Raw genomic sequence first — 26,587 nt, 5'->3', positions numbered from 1 at the left:
ACACATTTATTATGCCCGATTTCTTATATTCATTTTGAAATAAACAAAACTACTGTAATACAAATATGAAAAATACATAAATAAATTACACAATCTAATATCAAACCTGAGTGGTAACAGACCTCATTTTCTCCTTCACTGTACCCCTTCAAGGGACACCTTGGATACCATAATTAAATAGCCCCCAAATTAATTTCGCTTTAGAATTTACATATACACCGACATGTATTTTCTTGATTACATGAAAATGTGTGACAAAGGTACAGAAAATGTGCAGCTCTATTTACACTACATGGGCCATTTTTCATTTAAACAAACTTTATTCTTTATCCCTTTTTTCTCCTTTCCACAAGTTTAATTGTGGAATTCTCCAATACTAGAGGTTGAGGGACAGTGGAACGGGCCTAGGTGACCCTAAGCCTTTCTACGGGCCCCTCCGCGACCAAGGTGATAAACATTTTATTTTAGCTTGGGGTTATTGCTGCTTTTAGTGAGCAAGAATGCTGCAAACAGTGGTTACATTGCAGAGCGGAGAAAATGAAAAAATGTACTACTGCAGCTCTACAGCTAAAGTTATTTTAGAGGACTTTTTTTCTGAAAAAGAAAACCACAGGCAAAAAAGTGTATATATATATATATATACACACACACACACACACACACACACACACACACACACACACACACACACACACACACACACACACACACACAGCTGTTTGTGGGTAGGTTTGCTGGCTATGCATCTTAACCTAGGCTGTGCTGAAAAGCTGTGCAATGCAGCAAGCATAAGATTATAGGGGTCCATGTCAAAATGGATTTGAAGCATGTCATTTCCCAGAATCCCTTGCTGCAGTGGAAGCACCGTATGCTGACCGATAATGGTGAAAGGCAGGGTTGCAGACCTGCCTAAGCCATGCAAATGAGCACACTAATATTTCCATTTTTTTTTTTACACACAATTTTTTTATTCTGTCCCCCCACACCCCCAAACACACAAGACATTGATAATGAAGCAGCACTTTTTTTTATTATTGCTTTTTAAGCAAGACAACCATGACTTTCCTACCAGCACCTCGTAGTGTGGTTGTAGTGTTTCTCCCTCCCCTCCCCCACCCCCTCCCTAACTTTAAGCCCATTGGTCTACTGGAGAAAGAAAACTTTAGTTAGAGACATTTGAATTCAGGCTCATGTACTAAGCAGCACCAGCAAACACCAAGGATGAAGGGGCTAAGATACTGAACTGTTCATAAATCAAAACAGAATAAATCATAGGTCTGTTCCTAAACACTTGCAACACTTTTTCAAAACAAGATACATTTGGACATAAATTAAAAATAGCAAAATTGCATCGAACATGGCGCAAGTAACCGACATTGTGTTGAAACTGCTGAACTAGGCAGCCCTCGGCCGAGTTGTAGTTGTTAAAAAATGTGCTGCAGTCAAATTTTTAAACTGTAAACGACTGCACTGCGATTACGCAGTGATTGTCACAATATGTGTAATTAATAGAAAACAGAAAAGAAAAAAAAACAGGTTTTGTTAATCATTTTGCAAACCACAAAAGGGGATTGTTGTCCTGTCATTCTTTTATTATTTCCTGCCCAATTTTTTTCTTCCAATTGACTCAAAGATAAACGTCTTTATCTTGGTTCAAGGGAAGGACAGGAGAAGAAGGTACAAATAAGGTGAAGGCAGGAGGTGTTCATTTGTAACTGTAACGCATACTGGCCAGCGTTATCCACCAGGGAAGCCCATCTTAATTAGCTGCCAGATGCATTATTTTCTAGAAAAAGGTTCTTGTGACCAAAGTTGGTGGAAGAACAGAAGATCTCACTCATTTCCCTGCCAAGGTAGTCATCTAGCAAAAAAACATTTCAATAAACACACAAACAGAAAACATTACATGCAAAATCAGGTGCCCTAAATGCCAGGGCAAAACATTACCATATATTCTGTCACAATTTATAATATTTTGTGGGTGCCGAGAGCACACAAAAATGCAAGTAATAATGCACAATAATGCCATCCATTATAAGAGAGTAAATACTTTGGTCACCTTTTTACTTTTGTACGCTCACTAAAGATATTTTTTTTTTATTTTGTGGGTGTTGGGGGGGAAATGGCCACAATTTCCTCCAGTAGCAAATAATAGTTGTGCTGCCTAATTACTTTGCATTATATGATTTCCGAGTAATACTGTACAAATATAATAACGCAATGATGCATATGGGATGGAATGGGATGGGATGGGATAATACCGATCTCACTAAATATGACCACTAATGAAACCACGAATGCTTGGAATAAGTGAAGTAGAGACAACAGTTCGCAATTGTTGATGGACAGTCATTAGCCCTTTATTTTCTCCTCGTAGTAATGCAATCACACACTCACCATGTCAAACCAACAGACACCAACCATATTGTTTTAGGCAACAACAAAACCCTAAAAGATTTGCATTGTGCACTTTCACGGCTTTCGAGGCCTACATATGACTTGTCTGCATAAATTAAACTGCACAGCATTTATATGTCAGGATATACAGACACAGACAGACACACACACACACACACAAAGAGAAACAAATACTTCGCTTGGTGTGGGGTGCATGCAGAAGGGCCAGGATCACCAACCGGTCCTGGGGAGTATATATAGAGAAAGGAATCCGCAGCACTCGCCTAATGTAATTCAATGTGGAACGTAATTATACCATCTGGCAAATCACATGGAAAAAATGGGCAACGTTTCGGACCACCATGGTCCTTTGTCAAGCTCCTAACCTCAGTTCAAAAGGGCACTGAATTTTTATAGTGAGTGCAGAAAGCATTTGGCACCATAACTCAAATTACAGCAGTCCCAAGGTAAGTATCCACAGGCGTGTGAAGTGAAAATATCAAAGTGTGCATGCACAGTAAAGAAGAAAGAAGAAGAAGAAAATGTAAACGGAGGCATCCTCAACATCGTCCCGGATGGGCAGCAATGCCCCCAAAACGTTACTCATTATTTCCATGTGATTTGCTAGATGATATAAATTCCATATTGAATTTCATTACGTGAGTGCTGCGGATTACTTGCTCATATATATATTTATACACACACACACACACACACACACACACACACACACACACACACACACACACACACAGAGTAGACAACATTGGGGAGTATTCATCATTCATGTGTTATACCCTTAAAATACTGTTGTGGTTCACAAGCACATTTTATATACAGAAACCTGAAGTCCCCATTTCAGAACCCAGAGCAGCCAGCGTCCAATGCAGCTCTTCACTACAGTGTGGGGTTTTTAGACCATTTTTGCAGCAGCAGTAGATTATCGCTATTCCTCTTCTTTTACCAATAACAAAAATAAAAATTAGGCATTGAACACATTCTAATACATATATTTTATAGATCTTGGAAACAAATTCCATGAAAAGTCACAGGAATACACTGAAATGCAATTGATCGGCATAGCACACATCGTTGCAGCTCCTCTGGTAACACCGGCTTGTTTCTCACAGTAGCTGTAGTCCTAATTTTGATGTAAAGATGTACCTAGTAATTTCTTGCTGAGCAATGCGTTGTGTTGCTGAAGGTATTCTATTACATCACCTTGTTTTTCAACGATTTCTTCTAAGCTTGTTCCTTCCCTTCAAAGCACAATAAGGAACAGTTGCATTTTACTTTTCAATTTCAATGTCACTTGCAAAATGTAAAACATTTTTCACAACATTGTGTTTCCTTTGCAGGTTAGCGATCTAGTACAGGAGTGGCCAACTCCAGTCCTCAAGGGCCACCAACAGGTCAGGTTTTCAGGGAAACCCTGCTTCAGCACAGGTGGCTAAACTCAGTGACTCAGTAAAAGACTGTCCCTGTGCTGAAGCAGGGATAGCCTGACAACCTGACCTGTTGGTGGGTCTTGAGGACTGGAGTTGAGAACTCCTGATCTAGTAGGAGGTCTGAAACAAGACGTCAAGTTCATAAGATTAATCATTTATCATACAGTCTACTATTGTCCTAACTTTGCACTGGCCCATCTAGTACTGGGGAGGTTAATCCTAAAATGATAATTAAAGATGAAAAATAGAACACGGATAAGCATTGATTTATTCTCAGTCATTATGGGTAGAAGTTGTGAAAATCAGAACATGAATAACATGGTGACTTTGATGTAAGGACACAGCTGGAAACAGCCACGGCAGAATAGGATGAAGGATTCCGGTGTGGAGTGTTTTTTATTTTATTATAAGGAAATTATGCTTCCTTTTGTCCATCGGTTTGTTTATTCTGTACCGGAAGTGCGAGTTGATCAGACAGGGGTGTTTTTCGATTACAACATAAAATAATTTATCTCAGGAGCATATTTAAGAAACATCTATATTAACTTCCAAGAGAAGGTATGTTTATGTGACCTTAAATTTACCCCAAAACATTTTGTTTTATGTTGTGCGTTTTTTGTGGGAAGCAAATCGCTCATATTACTGACCAGCAAAGACCAAACAGATTGTCAATAAATTCACAAGGGTCGATATGTAATTTGGCAAAAGCAGCAGCATCTCTAAAAAGCAATTTATGCAGAATGTAACAAATAAGAACATTGATTTAGTCAGTGAAATATATAAAAAAAAATATATCAAAATGTATTTGTACTTGGAATAGCATCCGACTGTGAAACATTTGAAAATAATGCCAAAATAGAAAATTCACACTTACAAACAAATAACCTCTGCAATTATTCAAGGTTTTGAAGAACAGCCTAATCAAAATAAGTCATTGCAATTCTCAATGGCAGCGTTTATTTTTTTTTAAACAAACGCTTGTCATTGCTTATCTGGCTTGCCTGGCAGGCTCATTGTTGCAGCGCCATTAATTGCTAATGACTTTGCACTGACTATGCTACTTGTGTCTATGGAACAGCTAAGGAATCCCAAGGAACAAAAGGAAGTAGATTGGGCATGTTCAATTTAAACATTAATACAAAAAAATAATAGGCTGCAAAACCATTTAAATAAAAGTTACCTGAATCCAATTTCTGAATTCACATTACTTCCGTATGCATGCATCTGTTCTTCTTCGATGATATCCGGGCTGGGCATACGTCTGTTAAATTTGTGTATTCTCACTGAAACACAATATCCCCAAAAATTACACACCGATTTATATTATGCACAACATACATGTGACAAAAAATGGATCAAAATCATGGCTCATTAATAGACCCATGTTCCACAAACATGCATCTAATAGTATTTTTTTATCACCTAAAAAGTGTAGTTCCGGATACTACGAACCGTGGATTTGCCTCCAAACAACAATAAAAGCAAATATGAATGCAAAGATAACATTCCTGCAACCCCTCTGGTGCACTGCAATGATCTGCAGCACCGTCTGGTGTGTAGCCACTTAAAGGAGAAGAACGTGTGTTTTGTTTTATTTTTAATAAGTGGGAAGCAGTGCGTCTCCGGAGCCGAACCTCAGTAATATCAGCTTCAGGGACCCTCTGCTTTCTGAGTCACTTCGTACGGGGGTGCCAGTTGCAGGTCTGCAGATTTAAAGACCCTGGTCACAAGGCTTCCTATTGGCCCAAGTGCTATTTAAGCCATTTTGATAATCCCACACAGCCCAGCCGGAGCGGCTACCGGCACCCCCTTTCTGAGGGAAATATCTCAGGAAGCAGGGGTCTTCTGAGCTCAAAATTAACACAGTTCAGTCAATCCTATAATGCAAAAAAAAGAAAATAAAGTCAGCACAAAAATAAATGGAATCGACACCCTCATATAGTGAGTGGGACCTTTACCATTCATAGTACCAGGGCTCTTGCAGCACCAGTGTGTCACTGGGTCGCCACATCATGTGATTACTCCAGGAGTAATCACATGACCAAACCAGGCCCCGGATGCAAGAAACAGAAAACAGGAACAGATGTATAGGAGACTCCACTGTATAGGACCAGGCGGGATGCTCCATCCAATCAGCCCTTTAAAAAAGTACCCATGACCTACCTGGTACGTCAAAAAGGTCTCCGACATGTCCCTATCTCTGACATGCCAGCATCATCAGTACAGCATGTCAAAGCAGCAAAACATGTGAAATCGTATATGTAGATAAATCAGTTCTGAGGTATTGGATAGTGACTTTTTTTTATTCAATGCCATTTCTAGGCGTTTAAAGCACCCTTTGATTTCTATAGCCGGTTTTAGCCCAAGCAGTGCAAGATCTTTTCGGTTGGTGATAATTTGTTGCCAATGTTCACAGCAGTTTGTGCTGTAAACTAACAATAGTCAATGTTGCCTCCGGAATATCAGTATATATTGTACAGTAGCTTACACTAACTGAAGGATTAATTGAAACTGAAAGGTGGAAATTATGTTAGGCAAACAACCAGGATTTTGATAGATGTATAACAGGAGCACCACAGGTTTGCCAGCTTAGGTAAGAATGTAGAATTATACATTGTCACACGCACAAAGAAGAAAAAAGAAGAAAAGTTGGAAAGTAGTATTGCTGCTTCAATCCACATTATATATGTTGACGTACACTAAAAGCATCAATTCATATACAGTAACACCTCTATAATCTAAACCGGTGATAAGAGGTTTAATTTCCTGCTTCAACAGAATAGTTTCATAATACGGGGACATATCTAATCTTCTAATTTAAGTAAAAATTTAGAGATGTGAAAACTTTTCAACTAAGTTAACAAACCTTGCAAATTCTGGGAATAAAAAAAAAGACAGAGGTGCCCAATGCTACATCCAATTGACAAAACATATAATGGTAATAAGTATAAAGTGTAAATACTTCAATAATAATAATAATTACTTGGTTATTTAGTTAAACCCTTTGGCCAAATCGTCATAAGCCTACATACCAACGTCAAGGTATAACCAAATTAATGCAGGTCCTACACTACACTGTGAACCCTTCCTTTTACCTCTGTATGAGGGGAAAGAACTATAGTAGATCCTGTTCTTTATGTAATTATTATTAGTATTTAGACTTTATACTTATTACCATATATGTTTTGTCAATTGGATGTAGCATTGGGCACCACTGTCTTTTGTTGTATACATTTGCCACGCTCAGTAGCACTCTTTTTGACATAACACATAAATATATATATATATATTCATGATGTGGTGGGTGTAGGAGTTTGAGCTAGCTGGGAATGTGTGTGTAAATTCTGGGAATAGCCTAAAATCAATAATAATTAGGGTCTGGTTTGGAAGGTCTTAAATATTGTTGCGTTATTACTGTGCGATCACATGAACAGAGGTGTGAGGATTTCCATATGATTTGCATACAAGTGTAGACATGGTAAGATTAGGGGCTATATATCTATCCTCCTCTTGTGTGTAATCCCTGCTAAGGGCAGGTTGCCAGAAGTTATCATGGGTTTCCCCTACTTCTGACACTGTGCTGAGTAAGTGAAGGTAGGTCACTTGACCTTGTGTCCAATCAAGAGGAACTGGAGCGGTGCCTACTGGAGGCTACAAAGAGCAGTGTCACCTCCTATTTAGTGGGCTGTCTGTCTGGACAGTGTGGTGAGTGAGTTATTTAGGTTCCTGATGAGTGGAGCTGATAGTGAGCTATAGGTGACCAAATACCTCTTACCCTGCATAGGGGGTAAGGGAAGAGCTAGCCCCACTCTGGATGGCCCTGAGTCCAGAGTGGCCCTGAGTCCAGAGGGAGAACAGCTAGTGGGCTGTGTATATTAATTGTACCTGACTGCTGCTACTGATGCTAGAGACTGAATAAAGAGTCTGCTGTTAAAAAGGATCTATTGTGTGAGACTGGAATCTCTCCTCCCTGGGAGGGGATTTCTGTGGTAGGGATTCCACCCTGTATTCCTGGGGCTTACTACAGATGGAGGCGCTGCACCATTGAAGAAGAATGAAGGCATTCACTCCAGAAACCTGTCCTGTTGTTCCCCCATGTCATCGCGGGAGACTCGGGCCCTCCTGTTGCCAGCAGGTATGCACCACACTAAGACATGTAGCCAGACCACAGAACACCTTAGGGGGGCCGATCTGCGATTGGGGGGGTGAGGGGTTGATGGGTTACACAAGTAAGCAAAATGACTGTTAAAATGTATCGATCTGCTATTTTTCAGGTGAATGCAAGGACATCGTAACTTGTATCCCCAAAGGGGCCTAGCGTTACGGACATCTATACGTAAAATGGTGAGAACGCAACTCTTTTAATGTTACACAATTCAGTGGATGTACCCCCGTGTGTTGTATAGATGAGAATTTGGGGAGGAATACAAGTCAACGGATACTCTATTAAATAGGTATTGGTCTCCGTTTCTCTATGTCTCTCGTAATGACTTATTACAGTACATATTACTTTGGGGGAACAAGGACAACTCATGGCTTTTTTATCACTACTGATAACCACAACAGTTATCAATTTATCCATTGGACTATATTTTATATAGTTTTAAAATTAAAGTGTCTTCCCCATGTTATAAAGATTTACAGTAAATTCAATATTGGTGTAATAACACCTAATTTGATATATTTTAGTAATATCCAGGCTAAGAACTCTGTGGCATCTTGTCTTGCCCTGTGACATCACAGGTTCAGAAGCTGCTTAGCGCAGACAAACCAGGAGAGACCCTGGCTGAAATTAAAAGTATAAACAAAAGTACTTTCTCTGGGGAATTTCTCAAGACACCCAGATATATATCTAGTAGCTATCAAAATATGTGGCAAGTAAATTATATTAAACTCATATTTGGGGTAAAAAGTTTATTTTATTTAACTGGTATCTCTTTACAGAAAACCAAAACAGTACAGGCCTAATCTATGGGAAGTGTTGCTCAAGACTAAGACTAATATATTACCCATATATAATGGACCATTAACTCTTCTCTTTGTCCTTCTTTGTGAGGAAAGCAAGGTTTCTGCCCATTGTTCCCCTAGACCACCTGCCTGTTTGGGAACAGGGTATATGACTTTAACAGTGCGAGTCACAATGGCTCTCGCACAGAAGCACACGCATATCAAACAGCAGGTTGTAAAGTAATCACACAGGTCACCATCAGATCAGTTGTTGGTGGTCCGTTCCCACCTCCCTTATTGTACATTAGATATTAGAAGAGAGGTGCTGGGTACTTCAGATGTATCCTTGGGGGGAAAAAACAAAAACATAGGGCTGCCATAAACCAGGCCTGGGAGTTTGGCAAAATGTTTATTTAGTGGCTCATAAAAGAAAATGTAATAACCTCAGTTAGAAGGTTCATCTATAAAGCAACCTTGAGCCCCATTAATGAGACATCTGGCAATAACAGCCATTGTAGTGAGGACCATGCATACATACTGTGTTATTGAAGCCATTGTTTTGAGCTAAATTACACTGCTTTAATATCACGTATAGTAGACGTCCTTTTTAGCTAAAAATGGAAATAGGTCATAATGGTCCTCCTATAGTACAGGTACATTGCTACATGGTATTACCTTCCATAGGTATGAAACCTGTGATTATTAGTCATTTGTGTCACATACTGTATCAAGATCTATGTGCCTATTGTACCATGTTTAATCATAGATATCCTACGTAATGTAGTATTTGAGCTATGTTAAACACAAGGAAGTTAATACAACAGCATTTTTTTTTCATGCCTAAAATAAACTTTAAGAATATTTTTACTCCCAGAGGACCAGTGAGATCAGCCATCAGCCTGATATGCCAATTATATTACAATAAAAGTCTATATTTGTGCATTGTGTCGGATTGCCTGTTATTTACATTCTCATATATATTCTGCATCCACAGGACGTGCTGCCTTTATGCATGGTGTTCTAGGGGCGAGTACTTTCACTAGAGTGTGGTTTTGGTTTGAAAGAAATGAGTTTTGTTTTTGCCAAAACTCTTCTAGTTTGGGTTTTCTTTTAAATGATCAGTGATTTCCTCCCCCGCCCCCTGTGTGCTCATAAAATTCACATACAGTATGGCTCAGAAATAAGACCAAAATTTGACAAAATTATCTGTAGTTGTAAACGTCACATGACTTGGGCACATCATCTTTCCTTATTTTAAAACCAAGAGCTGTTTAATAATAATAATAATAATAATAGCATGTTCTTGCATAGCTCTGCTAGTTTTACGTAGCGCTTTACAGAGACATTTTGCAGGCACAGGTCCTGCCCAGTGGAGCTTACAATCTATGTTTTTGGTGCCTGAGGCACAGGGAGATAAAGTGACTTGCCCAAGGTCACAAGGAGCTGACGCTAGGAATTGAACCAGGTTCCCCTGCTGCAAACTCAGTGCCAGTCAGTGTCTTTACTGAGCCATTCCTCCCCCAAGTCCTGCAATGTCTCAAAGCCCAACTCATCTTATTGTATATATTTCCAGTTAAGTAAATATACCAAACAATTAATTACAAGCACCTTTAGATCACAGAACCAGCACCATTTCCTTTGCATGTATTTTTTTCCCTGTGCTATTCGAGATCTCTTCTTGCCATTTCCTATACCATTTCTTTGCCCAGCAGGCCCGACGACAGCTTTTCCGGGGCCCCCAGGGCGCTGGAGTATTGGTACTGGAGGAGGGGGAGGCTGAATCGTACCTAGCTAGGGAATACCGATGTAGTCCTAGGGTCGGTCGCCCTCCTCACGAAATCCACTTCTGGTCAGTTTTATTTTAATCTGTGTGTGCATTGTGCAAGTACAGGGATTTAATGGCCCATCGGGATTAACACAGCAGGGGTTCTTGCATCTGAATGGGACTTGCGCTGTGTGAATCCTACCGGGCTGCACCTGCCTGTAAGAGACGCGCACTAACAGGCGAATCGGCACCCCATACCGGGCTTGTAACTCGGGGAGAAGGGGGTCCTGAGGCTAAAATTAATGCGGTTCAGTTCCGGAGACCCCCTGCTTCAATACTGTGTTATTAAAATAAAAGCAGCTTAATTACCTTACCGGCTAGCTGCTAGGGCAATGAAGGGGTTAAGACATAGTACCTGGTTTATTGGGGGTAGACAGGATGGGTCAAGAGGGTAGTTGCCCCAGGGTGGGTGGTCAGGCCGGGAAGGTTGCGGGAGGGGTTAACCCCTTCATTACCTTAGTAGTAGTAACTGTGCTATATGAGATCTCTTTTTGCCACTACCCACCCAAGAGGCCTAACCACCCACCCTGGGGCAACAACCCCCTTCACCCACAATAAACATTATAATACAATTCATCCTGGCAGGGGTAAGTACAACTTTCGTTAACTATATGCTGGCTGGTTAATGTTTTGGTTATGTTTTACTTTTAAATAGACAAATGTGCTATTATCCAGATCTGAATAATAGGGATTTTTCCCATTACTGTACTGTATGTATTTGTTGTGGTGGTGTGGGGAGAGTTCAATGTATTGTATTGGTGTTTGTATTGTATTGTAATATTTATTGGGGGTAGAGAGGGTGGGTGAAGGGGGAAATTGCCCTAGGGTGGGTGGTTAGGCCTTTCGGTGGGTAGTGGGAGGGGTTAACCCTTTCATTACCATAGAGTTTACTACCGCTAAGGTAATTAAGGGGTTAACCACTCTCACAACCTTCCCGATAGGCCTAACCACACAGCCTGGGGCAACTACCCTCTTCACCCACCGCCTCTACCCCTAATAAACCAGGTACTGTGGCTTAACCCCTTCGTTGCCTTAGCAGCTAACGGCTCAGGTAATGAAGCTGCTTTTATTTTAATAACACAGTGTTAAAGCAGGGGGTCTCCGGAGCTGAACCACTTTAATTTCAGCCCCCGGGACCCTTTCCTTCCTGAGTTACGTGCCCGATATGGGGTGCCGGTATCCCCCTGCATTGTTTAAAATGTCCCGGTCACGTGGGCCATGATACAGCACAATTTAAACATGGCGGGGATACCGGCACGCCATAACGGGGCCAGTAACTCGGGAAGCAGGGGGTCCCCAGACCTGAAATTAATCTGATGCAGCTCCAGAGACCCCCTACTTCAATACTTTGTTATTAAAATTAAAGCCGCGCAATCGCCTGTTAGAGGCGCGCAGGTAGAGTGACTGATTCAGCCTCACTCTTAGTGTGTGCCTCTTACAGACAGGTGCAGCCCGGTAGGATTCACACAGCACGAGTCCCATTCAGACGCCGGGACACTCGCTGTGTTAATCCCAATGAGCCATTACAGCCGGCTATGGACTGTCCCGCGGAGGGCCCGCGCTTTCCCCACTGCTCCATCCCTTGCCCGCGGGAGCTGCTAGATAGGCAAGACTGCATCTGTAGGGGCGTACTTGTCCCAGCTCGCCCTCTCGGTCAGCAGCGCTGGAGTCATGTGCAGCTTTAAGTTTACCATGGTATCCTCAGACGCCTACAGATTCATACAAATCCTGATTTTTAACACTACATTTTTTAATTTATTTTTTTAAGAGCCGTACAAGCTACTAACATTATATAAGTAACTCATACTGTATAGGCTTCTGGTGGATTGCTGCTCTTAAAAAAAAAAAAGAAAGAAAAAAAAAAGAAGAGTAGATTTGTAGATTTCAGAGGGTGTAACATGTCATGTATTTGGCCTTGCATAAAAAAAAAATACAACAGAATAATATTTTTGTACTTCTGAATTAAAGTTATAAACCAAAATGTGCCACACAACAGATTTAAAAAGTGTGTCAATTCTATCTAGATAGGGGTGATCATAAATATAATTTAAAAAATTGACCTCTGAATTGGGCTTAGTTTGAGACTGAATAACAGCTACTGCACGTGTGACCTGGGTACAGGCATACCCCGGTTTAAGGACACTCACTTTAAGTACACTCGCGAGTAAGTACATATCGCCCAATAGGCAAATGTCAGCTCACGCATGCGCCTGTCAGCACGTCCTGAACAGCAATACTGGCTCCCTACCTGCACCGAAGCTGTGCGCAAGCGGGGAGACTATAGAGCCTGTTACAAATGCGTTATTTACATCAGTTATGCACATATGTGAAGATTGCAGTACAGTACATGCATCGGTAAGTGGGAAAAAGGTAGTGCTTCACTTTAAGTACATTTCCGCTTTACATACATGCTCTGGTCCCATTGCGTACGTTAATGCGGGGTATGCCTGTATATCACTGTCTCCGTTTGATTTATGTACAGTACAACTTTTGGCTGAACAATCACCCAGGGGTGATTTCAAACACATTTATGAGCCAAAAGAGGTTTAGTAAGCACTAACTGCACTAATTATGGAGATCAAAAAGATACAAATTGATTGCTCGGTCATTAATACTCTAAGCTTTTGATTAACGTTAAGGCAGCCCCAGCAGCAAAAGCAAATGTAATCCTTTTGTTTTATTTTCCTTTATAATCTACAAGACACTGCGGGCTCATAACATCTCCATTCCCTTCTAATCCCTGCTATTCCATTGTATAATATTATGACTGCAAATAAAAGCGAATGGAGATTAATTTGACGCAGGGTTCTGCGGCCGCCAGAGAGGGAGAGCTGGGACAATTCTCTCAGCTGTCCCAGGCCCGGCGCACCCCACGCAGCAGTGACCCGGCGGTTCCCGAGCTCAGCAGCCACTCGGTCACTGAGATCTTTCTTCTCCCTGCTCCTGTAGGCGTGTTAAGCCACGGTCAACTTCCAGGTGACAGGAGGAGGGAGCGGACTGACGCAGCACAGCAGACTCAAAGAGGTGTGGGTGCGCAAACACACACACACACGAGGGGGGGAAAGAGTGTGAGGGGAGGGAGAAGAGAAGAGGAGTGTGAGGGGAGGGAGAAGAGAAGAGGAGTGTGAGGGGAGGGAGAAGAGAAGAGGAGTGTGAGGGGAGGGAGAAGAGAAGAGGAGTGTGAGGGGAGGGAGAAGAGAAGAGGAGTGTGAGGGGAGGGAGAAGAGAAGAGGAGTCTGAGGGGAGGGAGAAGAGAAGAGGAGTCTGAGGGGAGGGAGAAGAGAAGAGGAGTGTGAGGGGAGGGAGAAGAGGAGTGTGAGGGGAGGGAGAAGAGAAGAGGAGTGTGAAGGGAGGGAGAAGAGAAGACGAGTGTGAGGGGAGGGAGAAGAGGAGTGTGAGGGGAGGGAGAAGAGAAGAGGAGTGTGAAGGGAGGGAGAAGAGAAGACGAGTGTGAGGGGAGGGAGAAGAGGAGTGTGAGGGGAGGGAGAAGAGAAGAGGAGTGTGAAGGGAGGGAGAAGAGAAGACGAGTGTGAGGGGAGGGAGAAGAGGAGTGTGAGGGGAGGGAGAAGAGAAGAGGAGTGTGAAGGGAGGGAGAAGAGAAGACGAGTGTGAGGGGAGGGAGAAGACGAGTGTGAGGGGAGGGAGAAGAGGAGTGTGAGGGGGCAAGAAAGAGGGTGGAAAATGTAAGGGGGAAGAGAGAGGGGGAGAGTGTGAGGAGGGAAGAGAGCGTAAGGGGGAGAGGATGGGGGTGAGCATAAGGAGGAGAGAGAGCGGAAGGGGGGAGAAAGAGCATAAGGGAGGGAGAAAGAGCATAAGGGGAGGGAGAAAGAGCATAAGGGGAGGGAGAAAGAGCATAAGGGGAGGGAAAAAGAGCATAAGGGGAGGGAAAAATAGCATAAGGGGAGGTAAAAGAGCATAAGGGGAGGGAGAAAGAGCATAAGGGCAGGGAGAAAGAGCATAGGGGAGGGAGAAAGAGCATAGGGGAGGGAGAAAGAGCATAGGGGAGGGAGAAAGAGCATAGGGGAGGGAGAAAGAGCATAGGGGAGGGAGAAAGAGCATAGGGAGGGGAGAAAGAGCATAAGGGGAGGGAGAAAGAGCATAATGGGAGGGAAAAAGAGAATATAGGGGGGGAAGAGATAGCTTGAGGGAGTAAGGGAGGGGGGGAGTAAGGGGAGGGGTGGGGGGAGTAAGGGGAGGGAGGGGAGTAAGGGGCAGGGGGGGGAGAAAGAGAGAGACGGACAATCGGGGCAAGGGAGAGACAAATGGGGGGGGGGGGGACGAGGGAAAGAGAGAGAGGATTGGGTTTCCCCAGAATTTTACAATCCTATGGTTCCTTAACCAAAAAAAAAAAAATGTTCAAAACCGCTGCCGCAGTGTAATAAAATTGTGACAATTCAAAATGATATGTAGCACTTTATTCAGGACCACAAGCAGAATAAAATAGCAATTAACTTTCTCTCAATAGCAAAGTCTAGAAAGGAACCTAAATGATCGTTATAACACTGGGATCATGTATATCAGAGCTTAAAGTACAGGCATACCCCACATTAACTTATGCAACGGGTCCAGAGCATGTATGTAAAACGAAAAGGTACTTAAAGTGAAGCACTACCCTTTTTTCCCCACTTATCAATGCTTCGGTACAGCTAGGGAGCCGGTATTACTGTTCAGGACGTGCTGACAGGCGCATGCGCGATCTGCCGTTTGCCTATTGGGCGAGGGGAATCAGTGCGTCAGTATTACGGCGGTCTGTAGGGCAGAATAAGTGTCCGTACTCGCGAAACGAGCGTACGGACACAGGGGTATGATGCTATTGAAAATATGTCCTCACTCGCGAGTGTACTTAAAGTGAGTGTCTTTAAACTGGGGTATGCCTGCACAGTAGCTGCTGCACACATCAGAAGTGGTGAATTTTTTGAGTGGAAGGGAGCCAAGGTAGAATGGTATCATAGCCGTACCTGCACAAGCTTATGTTCTTGGCCAATAAGATCTCATTTGAAGCTTCAGCAAATTAGACTTAGGCCATGGTAAGCGCGCGCACGCTCACGAGTGTGACGTCACCTGCGTTTAAGCTGCAGCGATTTGTGACCTGGGTAAATAAGATGGGGAGGCGTGTCGGGGGGCGTGGCCGTGACTTCACGGAGCTGGTTTGCCCTCCTAGGGTGAACCGCTCACGAGACCTGGCCGTCACGCCGCGGAATCAAAATGTATTTGATTCTGCGCACAACGCACGCGTCAGCATGATGTCCGTCTATAGCCGCGATCATTGCCTTAAGGCAATGTGATCGCGCCGCACGTGCACTCCTCCGCGCAGTCGGCGAGACCACGCGGAGCGATCAGAATGCCTTAAGTCGGCTATAGACCACACGCCAGTGCAATGGGGAGTGCAGAATCAGATAAATTGGATTCTGCGGTGGGATGGCCAGGTCACGTGAGCGGTTCGCCCAATGAGGTCGAACCAGCTCCGTGACGTGAAGGCCACGCCCCCGACACGCCTCCCCATCTTATCTACCCAGGCCACAAATCGCTGCAGCTAAAACACGGGTGTCATGCTCACGGTCAAGAACGCTCACCATGGACCCAGGCAAAGGAATCCAGCTGTCTAACATACACATAGTTTTGTAGCAGGCACTGATATTTCTACTCGAGAGAGGAGACATTTTCACTTTATATTTGATAAGGAGATGAAGAGAGACGGAAAGAGCAATAGGCAAATTTACACAACAGATTATAAAAGCCAAAATGTCAACAGAGGCTCCAAAAAAACTCTTTGTTATCCATCAACATGTGCAATCCTGAAACCTAATCCATCTAATTGGAAACAACAACAAAAATTATCTTTTTTTTATCTTGGTTTCAAAGAGCATTATCCAGTGTACTCCAGTCATTAACAGAGGGCTTGTAGCTTGATACACGTATTAGGACACAATGTGGGGTATTCTCAATCAGATTTTTTAATCTGTTTCTGTTTAATCCTCAATTTGCTGTGCAGCTCAAACGTACATACTGCATGTTGGCTTTTATGTGAGGCTTCTTATCTTGAAACAGGTGTGAAGCGCCTAATTTCAAACACATTTTTTATTCCAGCACAGCAAGATTTGGGGATTGAGGCTCAACTTCAAACACTATAAATTTCAAAGGCCAACTACTTAGCGGGTTATTTGTCCAGTAAAAAGTAGGAGGACATAGATCAGGACACAGAAAAAGCACAATCGATCCTTCTCCCTTTGAGTGCCAAGGGTGTAAGGAAAGTGTAATAAGAGACTTTGATGTCAGGGATTGTATAGAATTCAGAAACTGACTGTACCTTGGACGGTTTTCACTTGCAAAATCACAAAAACAAAGCAAAAACTCAAGGCTACTCAACAGTTAAAAAAAAAAAAACACACACTGCCAAAAGAGAGGACATCAAAGTAAAACCACAGAACTTCAAGGATAAACACAAACAAATAAAATGAGGATGAAATAAAAGGGGTCATAAACATAACAATGATGAGCTACTATTTAACCACCTTACATTGCTGCAGAATAAGTTATCCACCAGAACCTAAACGTTAATAAAATGAGTGGCTCAGTAGAGGTTCCAAGATGTAGAGATAATGGAAAATACGTCACAAGTTAGACCACAAGCCCGGGCCTGCAGTATGTATGAAGACGATAGCGATATCCGATTAAGTGCCACTCTACTGATACCAACTACGCCTATCTGTTTCAGGCTGTTCTAGCCTTTATTAAATAAACCAATTACATACATTGATGGCATTGTACAAGCGCGCTACTAGATTACTGTAGTCCCTTTTCCAAATACACAGGAAGAAGTGTACTATTGTACTGTGCTTAAAGTGGCATAAAACAAATTGATGCCCTTTGCCAGCCCCTAACCTTGGATAACAAGCCTGCACATTTGCTAAAAATAAAAAAATAAAGTGTTGTTTAACCTGTCAGCACTGCATGAAAAAGCACACAAATATTATGAAGAAAAAAGCTATTGCATTATTATAGTGCATATCACAATTATTATTGCTCATAGTGCAATTGAATGCCGGTACTCAATTGTATTACTACTGTGCTACATAGCACCAACTACATAGTTCAAAAATGTAGACACCATAAATTATATTAATATCATAAAAGGGAATCGGAGTGAATATTCCTTAGAAATACGGTATGGTTGAGATTTCAAAAACATCATAAATTGCTTCTTCCAACCCAAATAGATAATAAAGGGACCTACAGTATGTGGACTTTGTTGATCTAATAAAATATATTCCAAACTGCAATTTTTCTCCAGCTGCTGGAACTTGTTTTCAAATGTAAAATTTCAAACCACCATCGAGCTAACCGGCATCTTCAAATATATTAAAAATGCATCTATGACCCAATTTTTCCAATTCATAGGTTTCCCTTAAATATTAGGACACAAATGCATGCACGTTAGAACAGGCACAAATGTCCCTTTTCCTTGCATCATTAGACCATTTGTACGTAAGTTTTTATTTAATTATTTTTTAAATCATTTGCATTGAGAAGACATGTACTGTAAATGGTGCAATCTCACACAATCGGACAGAAAACATAATTTTAATAGTCGAACAACTGCCTTCCGTAAACAAATCTAACCATGCGAACAGCAAAGGTTTAACCTCTTTCATTTATTTGGAAAGGTTGTTACAAGCTGAATTTCTTGGTGATCTGTGAATAGGGAAGAGTTTGTAAGGGTTTTCTTTACCCTTATCCGAGAACCTATAAAGTGGTGGAATAGTGGGGAGCAGGGACTCCGGCTGTACAAGAACGCACTGATCACACAAAAGGGAGAAGCCAGAGGAAATCTCAAGACTAACTTTCAAAAATAGAATTACAAATATTTTATAGGTGTCAGATATGGATAAAAAAAAATATATATGTATACATTACCCAGATGAAATCCCTTAAATTGAGTCCCAGACCCCATGACGTAGTAGCTATGTCTATACAGAATGCAAAGGGTTAAGGAGAATGCAGAGAATATTTAGTTAAGTCATCAAAACAAATCAGAATTGAATGCCTTACATTGCCTCACAGGTTTATAGCTTAGTGTATTTAGACCGATAGAGACACACATGAATAGGAAAAAATTGAAGGCCCATTTGAAATGTTAGAACATTTTCATTGCTCTTCGTCATCCTAATGGCATTGCTGGCCTTCGAAATACAGGCACAACCCATGTCACAATCACTTAGGAAGCATTAGTGTAAACACTTCACTGCCAGTTTAACAGAAAATAAAAGGGATCATCATTTGGAGAATGTATCCAGGTTGAGTGTACAAGGAAAGTACAGAATGTTATTAAGGGAGCACATTCCGGATGTGGAATTCAAGTAGGGATGAAAGAACAACTGACGGGAAACACATAGCCTGAGGCACAGGTTGTACGAGAGAAACACATTGAACTCATGCTAGAGACAAGGTAAAACTCTGGGCAAACAACAAGTTTTCAGCTGAATATGTTGACACAAACGCTTATTGTCTCTCTCATTTACAAGTGGACCACGACTTGGCAGCAGGTGAATCTGATGCAGTAGTAAATTACAAATCAGTGGCACTAAATAAAATTAAAAAAAAAAACCACTGTTACAGCCTCCTAAAAGGAACCACGGTGTACTGATAGCATTTTGTTTTGTAGCATTGGATAGTGGGAGATGGGTCCAGAAAACTAAAAATAACAGTCACCACTTGAGCACCCACTGGTTCCAATGCTGTAAATAAAAAAATATAAATAAAAAAAAAAAAGGAAGGAAGAGGTAGGTTACTTTGGCAGGACTGATGCTTTAGCTCTTTGGGTGCCTAAAGCCCGTTCTATAGTGCCGGGCGCGGAATTTTAGTTGGCTGACGTCAGTCAGCCTTCTATAATGGCGCGCGCGCGCACGGCAAGGAGTGTAGAACCGGCCGACAGGGGGAAAGAAGAAAAAAGAAAGAAATCGCGCCGCTACCGCCGCTGAAAATGTAAGTATATGAGTGTATACAGTATGTATATGTATGTACAACGTATTAAAAAAATTATTTCAGGTTTTATTTATTTATTTTAACACACACACACACACACACGTGTGCGGCACGTGCACGTGCCTTCGCACAGGCGCGCGTGCACGGCCGCACACACACTATATAACAGTCCTAAGCATGTAGTTACTACTTCATGGGGTGAGGCACCCCAGGTATCTTATGACGTTGTAGCCATGAAATAATATAATTGCTCCTTTTTGTTGGGGAGATGGAGTTGTTAAACGCGATCGTGCAGGAAGTCATCTACTACTGTTCCATTATGAGTGACGGAATGATCACTTCAGAGAAGTGGTCCCATTTGAGAGTGCCTTAGGAACCATGCCACTAAAAGGGTTAAGGGATAAAATCTGGGTGACTGATGTGTCTTGGATCATTCCTCGCTCTAGAGATGAGGCTTTATATGGTATGTGTAAATATATTCAAGTTCACTACAAATTACTTCTCATCCCAGAGACAGTATGGGGCCATCTCTTAAGATGAGAATGTTTGAGATCAGCAGCTAAGGAAAGGGTTATTTACTGTAAGAACAGTCAAAAATTGAAAATGTACTAACTTTATATTTAAGAAAAAGTATAGAAGGATACAGATGTAACAGTTACCACTCCCGTGTAGCCTAGTGCCCCTGGCTATACCCTTCTCTTTGGCCCTAACATTATAAGTCCAGATAGAATCAGGCAGTGTTGGGGTTAAACTCCTGCACAGGGCCTAGCTTGCAAGTTGCAGCCTGGATGGATACAATGTTACCATATCCTGGTACAGTTTGGAGTATCATGCCTGGGAGGGTACTGATTGGATCACATGTTAGTGGTGTGATGCCTTTCAGTACCTGGACCTGCCCTGTTATGGGGCAGGGTTACAAACCCCTCCCCAGGTATAAAATCTGGCACTACATTAAATTGTGGTTTTTCTGTCCCCTCCCTCTGTGGAGTGGGAGCTATTCCACTTTGCCCCATCAGGGGGGGGATTAGGGGGTTAAGGATGGGCTCTTGAGGCCTCAAGCCCATTGGGTCTAATCCAGGGCAGATGGAGGAGAATGGAGTGGCTGTGAACATCTCAATAAACACCGGTTGTATTATCACCTGTCTATGTGTGTTTATGGAGAGGAGGGCTTGTGGGGAGAACTCCTGTCCCCAGCAGGAACCCTGATGCAAAATGGAGGCGCTGCACTGGAAGATCTGAGCTAAGAACCTGTCTTGTCAAACCTCCCTATACAATCTGTGGAGCACACAGTCTACTGTGAGCCAACAGGTATACACCATCACACCGGTAACATGTCATACATATACGAGAAAAGCAGATCTCCCTTAGTGGGGGGGGGGGAGGGAGGGCGCAATGCTGCTACTTTTGGAGGCACTACTGAGAAATCAACAGGGACAGCGTAAAAGGAATGGTATATATGCTATAGGAGAAGTGAAGTGAATGGCGGCATTCACTGTATCCAAGCCAGATATTCCCAACTGTTTGCAAGCAGGATATGCCTGGGGTAGTGTCCAGCTCAAGAGTGCAAACTCACCGCTGCTTATATGAGTGGTGCCTGAAAAGCACTGTATCAGAGACATTTGCTACAAAGTGGGACACTCGCTGTATCTGAGAAGTTGAAAAACACTGTATCAGAGCCGTGTCCATCAGCAGGTTCTAAGGCAGAGATGTGCTTGACAACCATAGTATCAGCCAAGTGCACCTGGTGTTAGGCCCGGTGTGGATCTGACCAGAACCCCCTAGAGGCAAACGACAGTGTGTACTTCCTTTATTTCACTGTTCCAGGGTTGAGAAGTGCCTCAAAAACACTGCATCAAAAGAGTGCGCGCGGAGTTAGGTCCAGTGTGGATCTCTGGTCCGGGACCAGAACCCCCTAGAGGACACCGCTGCGTGTGCTCAACTACTAAGTTCTATTAAGCGCACATGGAGTTTGGTCCGGTTTGGATCTCTGGTTCAGGACAAGAACCCCCTATAGGATAACTGCCATGTGTGCTCAACTACAGTCCTATTGCTGCATGCGGGGATAACAGCATGAAATTGGAGAAAACAGAGATGATGAGGTCTGAAAGTGGTTCCTGCCAAAACTGGGAGAATCCCATGGTGAGGTTGCAAGATGCCCACAAACCTCATTGAAGTCTATGTTTTTACGGACATAATAATATCATCTGTTCCTTAGCAGGTCTTAAAATTGGGTAAATACAACCTCAGATGAACAACAACACAACATAATACACCGTGTCATGATTTATTTAACAAAAATAAAGCCAAAATGGAGAAGCCATGTGTGAAAAACTAAATACACCTTATGATTCAATAGCTTTTAGAACCACCTTTAGCAGCAATAACTTAAAGTCATGCAGAAAACGATTACTTCATCAGTCTCTCACATCATTGTGGAGGAATTTTGGCCACTCTTCTTTACAACGTTGCTTCAGTTCATTGAGGTTTATGGGCATTTGTTTATGCACAGCTCTTTTAAGGTCCAGCCACAGCATTTCAATCGGGTTGAGGTCTGGACTTTGACTGGGCCATTGCAACACTTTGATTCTTTTCTTTTTCAACCATTCTGTTGTAGATTTTCTGGTGTGCTTGGGATCATTGTCCTGTTGCATGACCCAATTTCGGCCAAGCTTTAGCTGTCGGACAGATGGCCTCACATTTGACTCTAGAATACTTTGGTATACAGAGGAGTTCATGGTTGACTCAATGACTGCAAGGTTCCCAGGTCCTGTGGCTGCAAAACAAGCCCAAATCATCACCCCTCCACCACCGTGCTTGACAGTTGGTATGAGGTGTTTGTGCTGATATGCTTTGTTTGGTTTTCGACAAACGCGGTGCTGTGCATTATGGCCAAACATCTCCACTTTGGTCTCGCCTGTCCAAAGGACATTGTTCCAGAAGTCTTGTGGTTTGTTCAGATGCAACTTTGCAAACCTAAGCCGTGCTGCCATGTTCTTTTTAGAGAGAAGAGGCTTTCTCCTGGCAACCCTTCCAAACAAACCATACTTGTTCAGTCTTTTTCTAATTGTACTGTCATGAACTTTAACATTTAACATGCTAACTAAGGCCTGTAGAGTCTGAGATGTAACTCTTGGGTTTTTTGCAATTTCTCTGAGCATGGGGTGAATTTGCTGGGACGTCCACTCCTGGGAACATTGGCAATTGTCTTGAATGTTTTACACTTTTGAATAATCTTTCTCACTGTAGAATGATGGACTTTAAATTGTTTGGAAATGGCCTTATAACCCTTCCCAGATTGATGGGCAGCAACAATTGCTTCTCTAAGATCATTGCTGATGTCTTTCCTCCTTGGCATTGTGTTAACACACACCTGAATGCTCCAGACCAGCAAGCTGCTAAAACTTCGGCTTTTATAGAGGTGGTCACACTTGCTGATGATCAATTAATCTAGGGCATTTGATTAACAGCACCTGTCTGCTACTTAGCATCTTAATTCCTATGGAAACAGTAAAGGTGTACTTAGTTTTTTACATATGGCTTCTCCATTTTGGCTTTATTTTTGTTAAATAAATCATGACACGGTGTAATATGTCATGTGTTGTTGTTCATCTGAGGTTGTATTTACCTAATTTTAAGACCTGCTAAGGAACAGATGATTGTTATTATGTCCTGATATGTAAAACCATGGAATTCAAAGAGTGTGTACTTTCTTTTTCACACAACTGTACAGGTTCCAGGAGTGAGGTCTCAAATGTCACATTCTAACATCCTAGACATAACCTGGGCCTGGAGTTGGAATTGGGCAATATTAACTAGTATCGCAATTGTAAAAATAAAAAAATAAAGACGATGAGTCAATATTAAATGTTTTTAATATAGAGATATTACAGTCAGAAAACTGTGGTGCCTATTACGTTTTTGTCACAGTTCGTGACATGCAGTTTAAGATGTGGCAGCCTCATAGAACGCAGATCTGCCAAAGTAAGAGGAATCCCTCTGCATCCCGCAAGAATAGCAGCAGCACCCTCTTTCCCTAGAGCAGTAATTTACAACCGTTTTTGTTTGGAGGAACCCGTGTAATGTTTCGAAAAAATCTCGGGGAACCCCTATCAGTTAAATTTTACACCTCACGAGCCCCCTCTATTTCCCACCCTCTACCCATGTATATCTCTCTCCATCTCACTCACTCTCCCCCACCTCACATGTATTTCTCCCGAGTCTCACTCCCTCTTTTCCTCACTCCCTTCAGCCCTCTCTCCTCTCACTCAGCCATACCTTCCATCAATTACCCCACTCTCACTCAATCCCCCCCACAAAATACATACCAAAAAAACCCACCCACCTAAATACATATCCCCACCCCGCAATACCGTACATAATAAAAAAAAGCTCCTCGCCAATACATATTAAAAAGGCCCCCGCCAATAATTAAAAAGACCCATGCCGCCCCAATATATATTGAAAAGACCCCCGCCGCCCCAATACATTTAAAAAAAACCTCCGCCACCCCAATACATTTTAAAAAACCCACTATGCCCAAATACATTTTTAAAAGTTGGGCCGCACAGGTAAAATCATCACCCTCATATCTCCCCCAGTACCCATCATCATCATCCTCATATACCCACCACCCTGCATCTCACATCTTCCTCCCCACCTCCTGTATCTCACTTCTCCCTCCCCCTCCCCCATATGCCTACCTCGGGCAGCGGCCAGGAAGCTGCGGCGGGCAGGAGGCGGTGGGCAGGAGGCAGCGGCAGGAGGCAGTGAGCAGGAGGTGACGGCGGGAAAGATGAGCAGCGGGCTAGAGCAGGCAGGAAAGCACGCTCGATCTAGCTAGCAGCAGGCAGTTGTAGTGCCGCACTTCTAGAGCGGGCTCCCACAGTCCTGTGACCGGCCCCTGGGGTGAAGGGGAGTGAGGGGGAGAGCCAGGGGAGAAACGGGGATAGCCGTCACGGGACGCACAGTGAGTGCAGATGGCTAGGCGGAACCCCTGGGACCACTCCACGGAACCCTGATTGGGAATCACTGCCCTTAAGGATAGGTTTGCTCCGTTAATTTAAATCTCATCCTTTCCCCATCTCTGATGTTCAATGATTGGCAGAAATAAGAACATTTAGACATTTTAAAACACATTTCACTTTTAATTAATGTTAAAGGTATGATTCGAAATAATTTATTTTTAAACATTAATGTAAAAGGTTAATCTTCCTATTGAATAGATATTTATTACGATAAATAGTTTTGTCACAATTCACGACTTCATATCGTTATTGCGATTTCTTTTTTGGTATTGCCCAACCATTCTTGGACCACAGGCACTTAAATACACTGGAAGTGAATGTGTGTTTTTATACAATTTCACTTTAACACACACACACACACACACACACTAATTTCTGCAACACTGCAATGAATATATGCCTATCTAGAAGGCGTGTGTGCCTCCAGTTACTATTCTACACATAATAGCTCACTGTATAAAATGTCATTTGTGGCATTAGAATTATCTGCTCTGTTTGCATTCACTTTATGTCTCATTAAGCTCGTAATTTTCCAGCGTTACCAAGGGACAGATTCGTTCATATAACAGAAGACTGTTAACTTCCTTAATCTATCAAAATCATGCCACACACAGTCAACACATTTGATGAAAAGTAAAATGTACATCTTTTATCTCTCCAATTTTAAGCACACACAGAATTCTACTTTGCTGTTTCAAAAAAAAAAAAAAAAAGGAGAGGGAATTGAAACCTGTGATGTCAACATAAAGATGAGCAACAGGAGGTATCAAAGAAGTGAAGACAAAAAAATAAAAAAAAACTCCGTTATTACACTAGGGAGCAAAATTATGAAGCAGCTTTTTTCTTATACAAAAGTAGAAAATACCACTTGTGAGTACATTCATGTGGAAATTCTGGGGCAGTCTCACAGTAAATGCCTCAACATTTCTGTGAGATTCTTAATGGCCCACCGGATTAACACAGCAGGGGTCCCTGCAGTCACATCCAGGTTTATAAAAAAGGGGGGGGGGATCTTCCGGCGCGTGGTTCCACTTGTGATTCCGGGGCACATGCAAAGTAAAATAAAGAGAGGGACCACAATCAGGGGTGGTTAAGACACAATAATAAACGTATGGCGTTCTATAGGGAACACACTTACATTTGGACAACAAATCTTCAAATGGGGATGGGGATGACCTCTTGATGATACCTCAAATTAGGGAAGAGAAGGGAAACATAGTATAACACTGTTTATTTAACAAAAAATGTAAAAAGAGATTGAAAACTCACAAACGGCCAACAAATAATGGCATAGAGAGGAGGTGTCTCCAGACTCCACAGATCGTACTCCAGAATATTTGCCTGTCTATGTGGATTCTGTTCCAGCGGGTAAGATGGTAATGCGAGGATGCAGTTAGCAGCAGGGGGGTCTTCCGGGACTCGTGCACAGACCGGATTTCCTCTCGTTTGTCACTCTCCTTGCCACAGCTCCCGCCTTCCGCGCATGCGCATGCGCTCCGGTCGTAGTGCTGACCAAACTGGAATTGTGCTCTCACTCTTCTGTACGGTGGCCTGTGATGTCCAAAGTCCGTCAGACGCGTTTCGCAAATTAGCTTCCTCAGTGACGTAGATCCATACGGGGTAACAGCTCTATTTATATCCTGCAGACTTTAAATTGTCCAACCATATCCTGCTTCATTACTATTCTCTTTACGTGTATAATTAATAAGAGCCCTATTGCGATCCTCAATCTATGTTACATATTAATGGACACATTAAATACATATGCATAACATTAATGATACTTCTATCATACTTACTTTACACTAAAACAATAATTTACATACTTTATTTAAAATACACATAATTCCACAATGTCTAACTTTATTATAGTGATGCTAAAAATGCTTCCATATGATGAGAATTTTAAAATGTATCAGAGAAGGAAGATTCCTGTTTCAAATAAATGCAGTTACTTCCATCTC

The 26,587-nt window shown here is 42.3% G+C and overlaps 1 protein-coding gene across 7 annotated transcripts in view; it reads right to left on the bottom strand.

The window, feature by feature from the left end:
* Positions 1–3,391: 3,391 nt before the first annotated feature.
* Positions 3,392–26,587, bottom strand: part of TMEM192 (transmembrane protein 192) — a 103,932-nt gene continuing 80,736 nt past the window's right edge. For all 7 annotated transcript variants that reach the window (XM_075612140.1, XM_075612095.1, XM_075612112.1 and 4 more), the window contains 2 exons: positions 5,026–5,128; positions 3,392–3,656 (listed from right to left, as the gene is read on the bottom strand). In XM_075612140.1, coding sequence (XP_075468255.1) covers positions 3,539–3,656; positions 5,026–5,128 — 221 coding nt within the window. In that variant the 3' untranslated portion in view covers positions 3,392–3,538. The remainder of the gene's footprint in view (positions 3,657–5,025; positions 5,129–26,587) is intronic.

Source organism: Ascaphus truei, chromosome 1, assembly GCF_040206685.1.
Source record: "Ascaphus truei isolate aAscTru1 chromosome 1, aAscTru1.hap1, whole genome shotgun sequence".
In the NCBI taxonomy this organism is placed as follows: Eukaryota; Metazoa; Chordata; class Amphibia; order Anura; family Ascaphidae; genus Ascaphus; species Ascaphus truei.
Note: the sequence above shows the minus strand (reverse complement) of the source record. Positions and strands in the feature narration are given on the sequence as shown.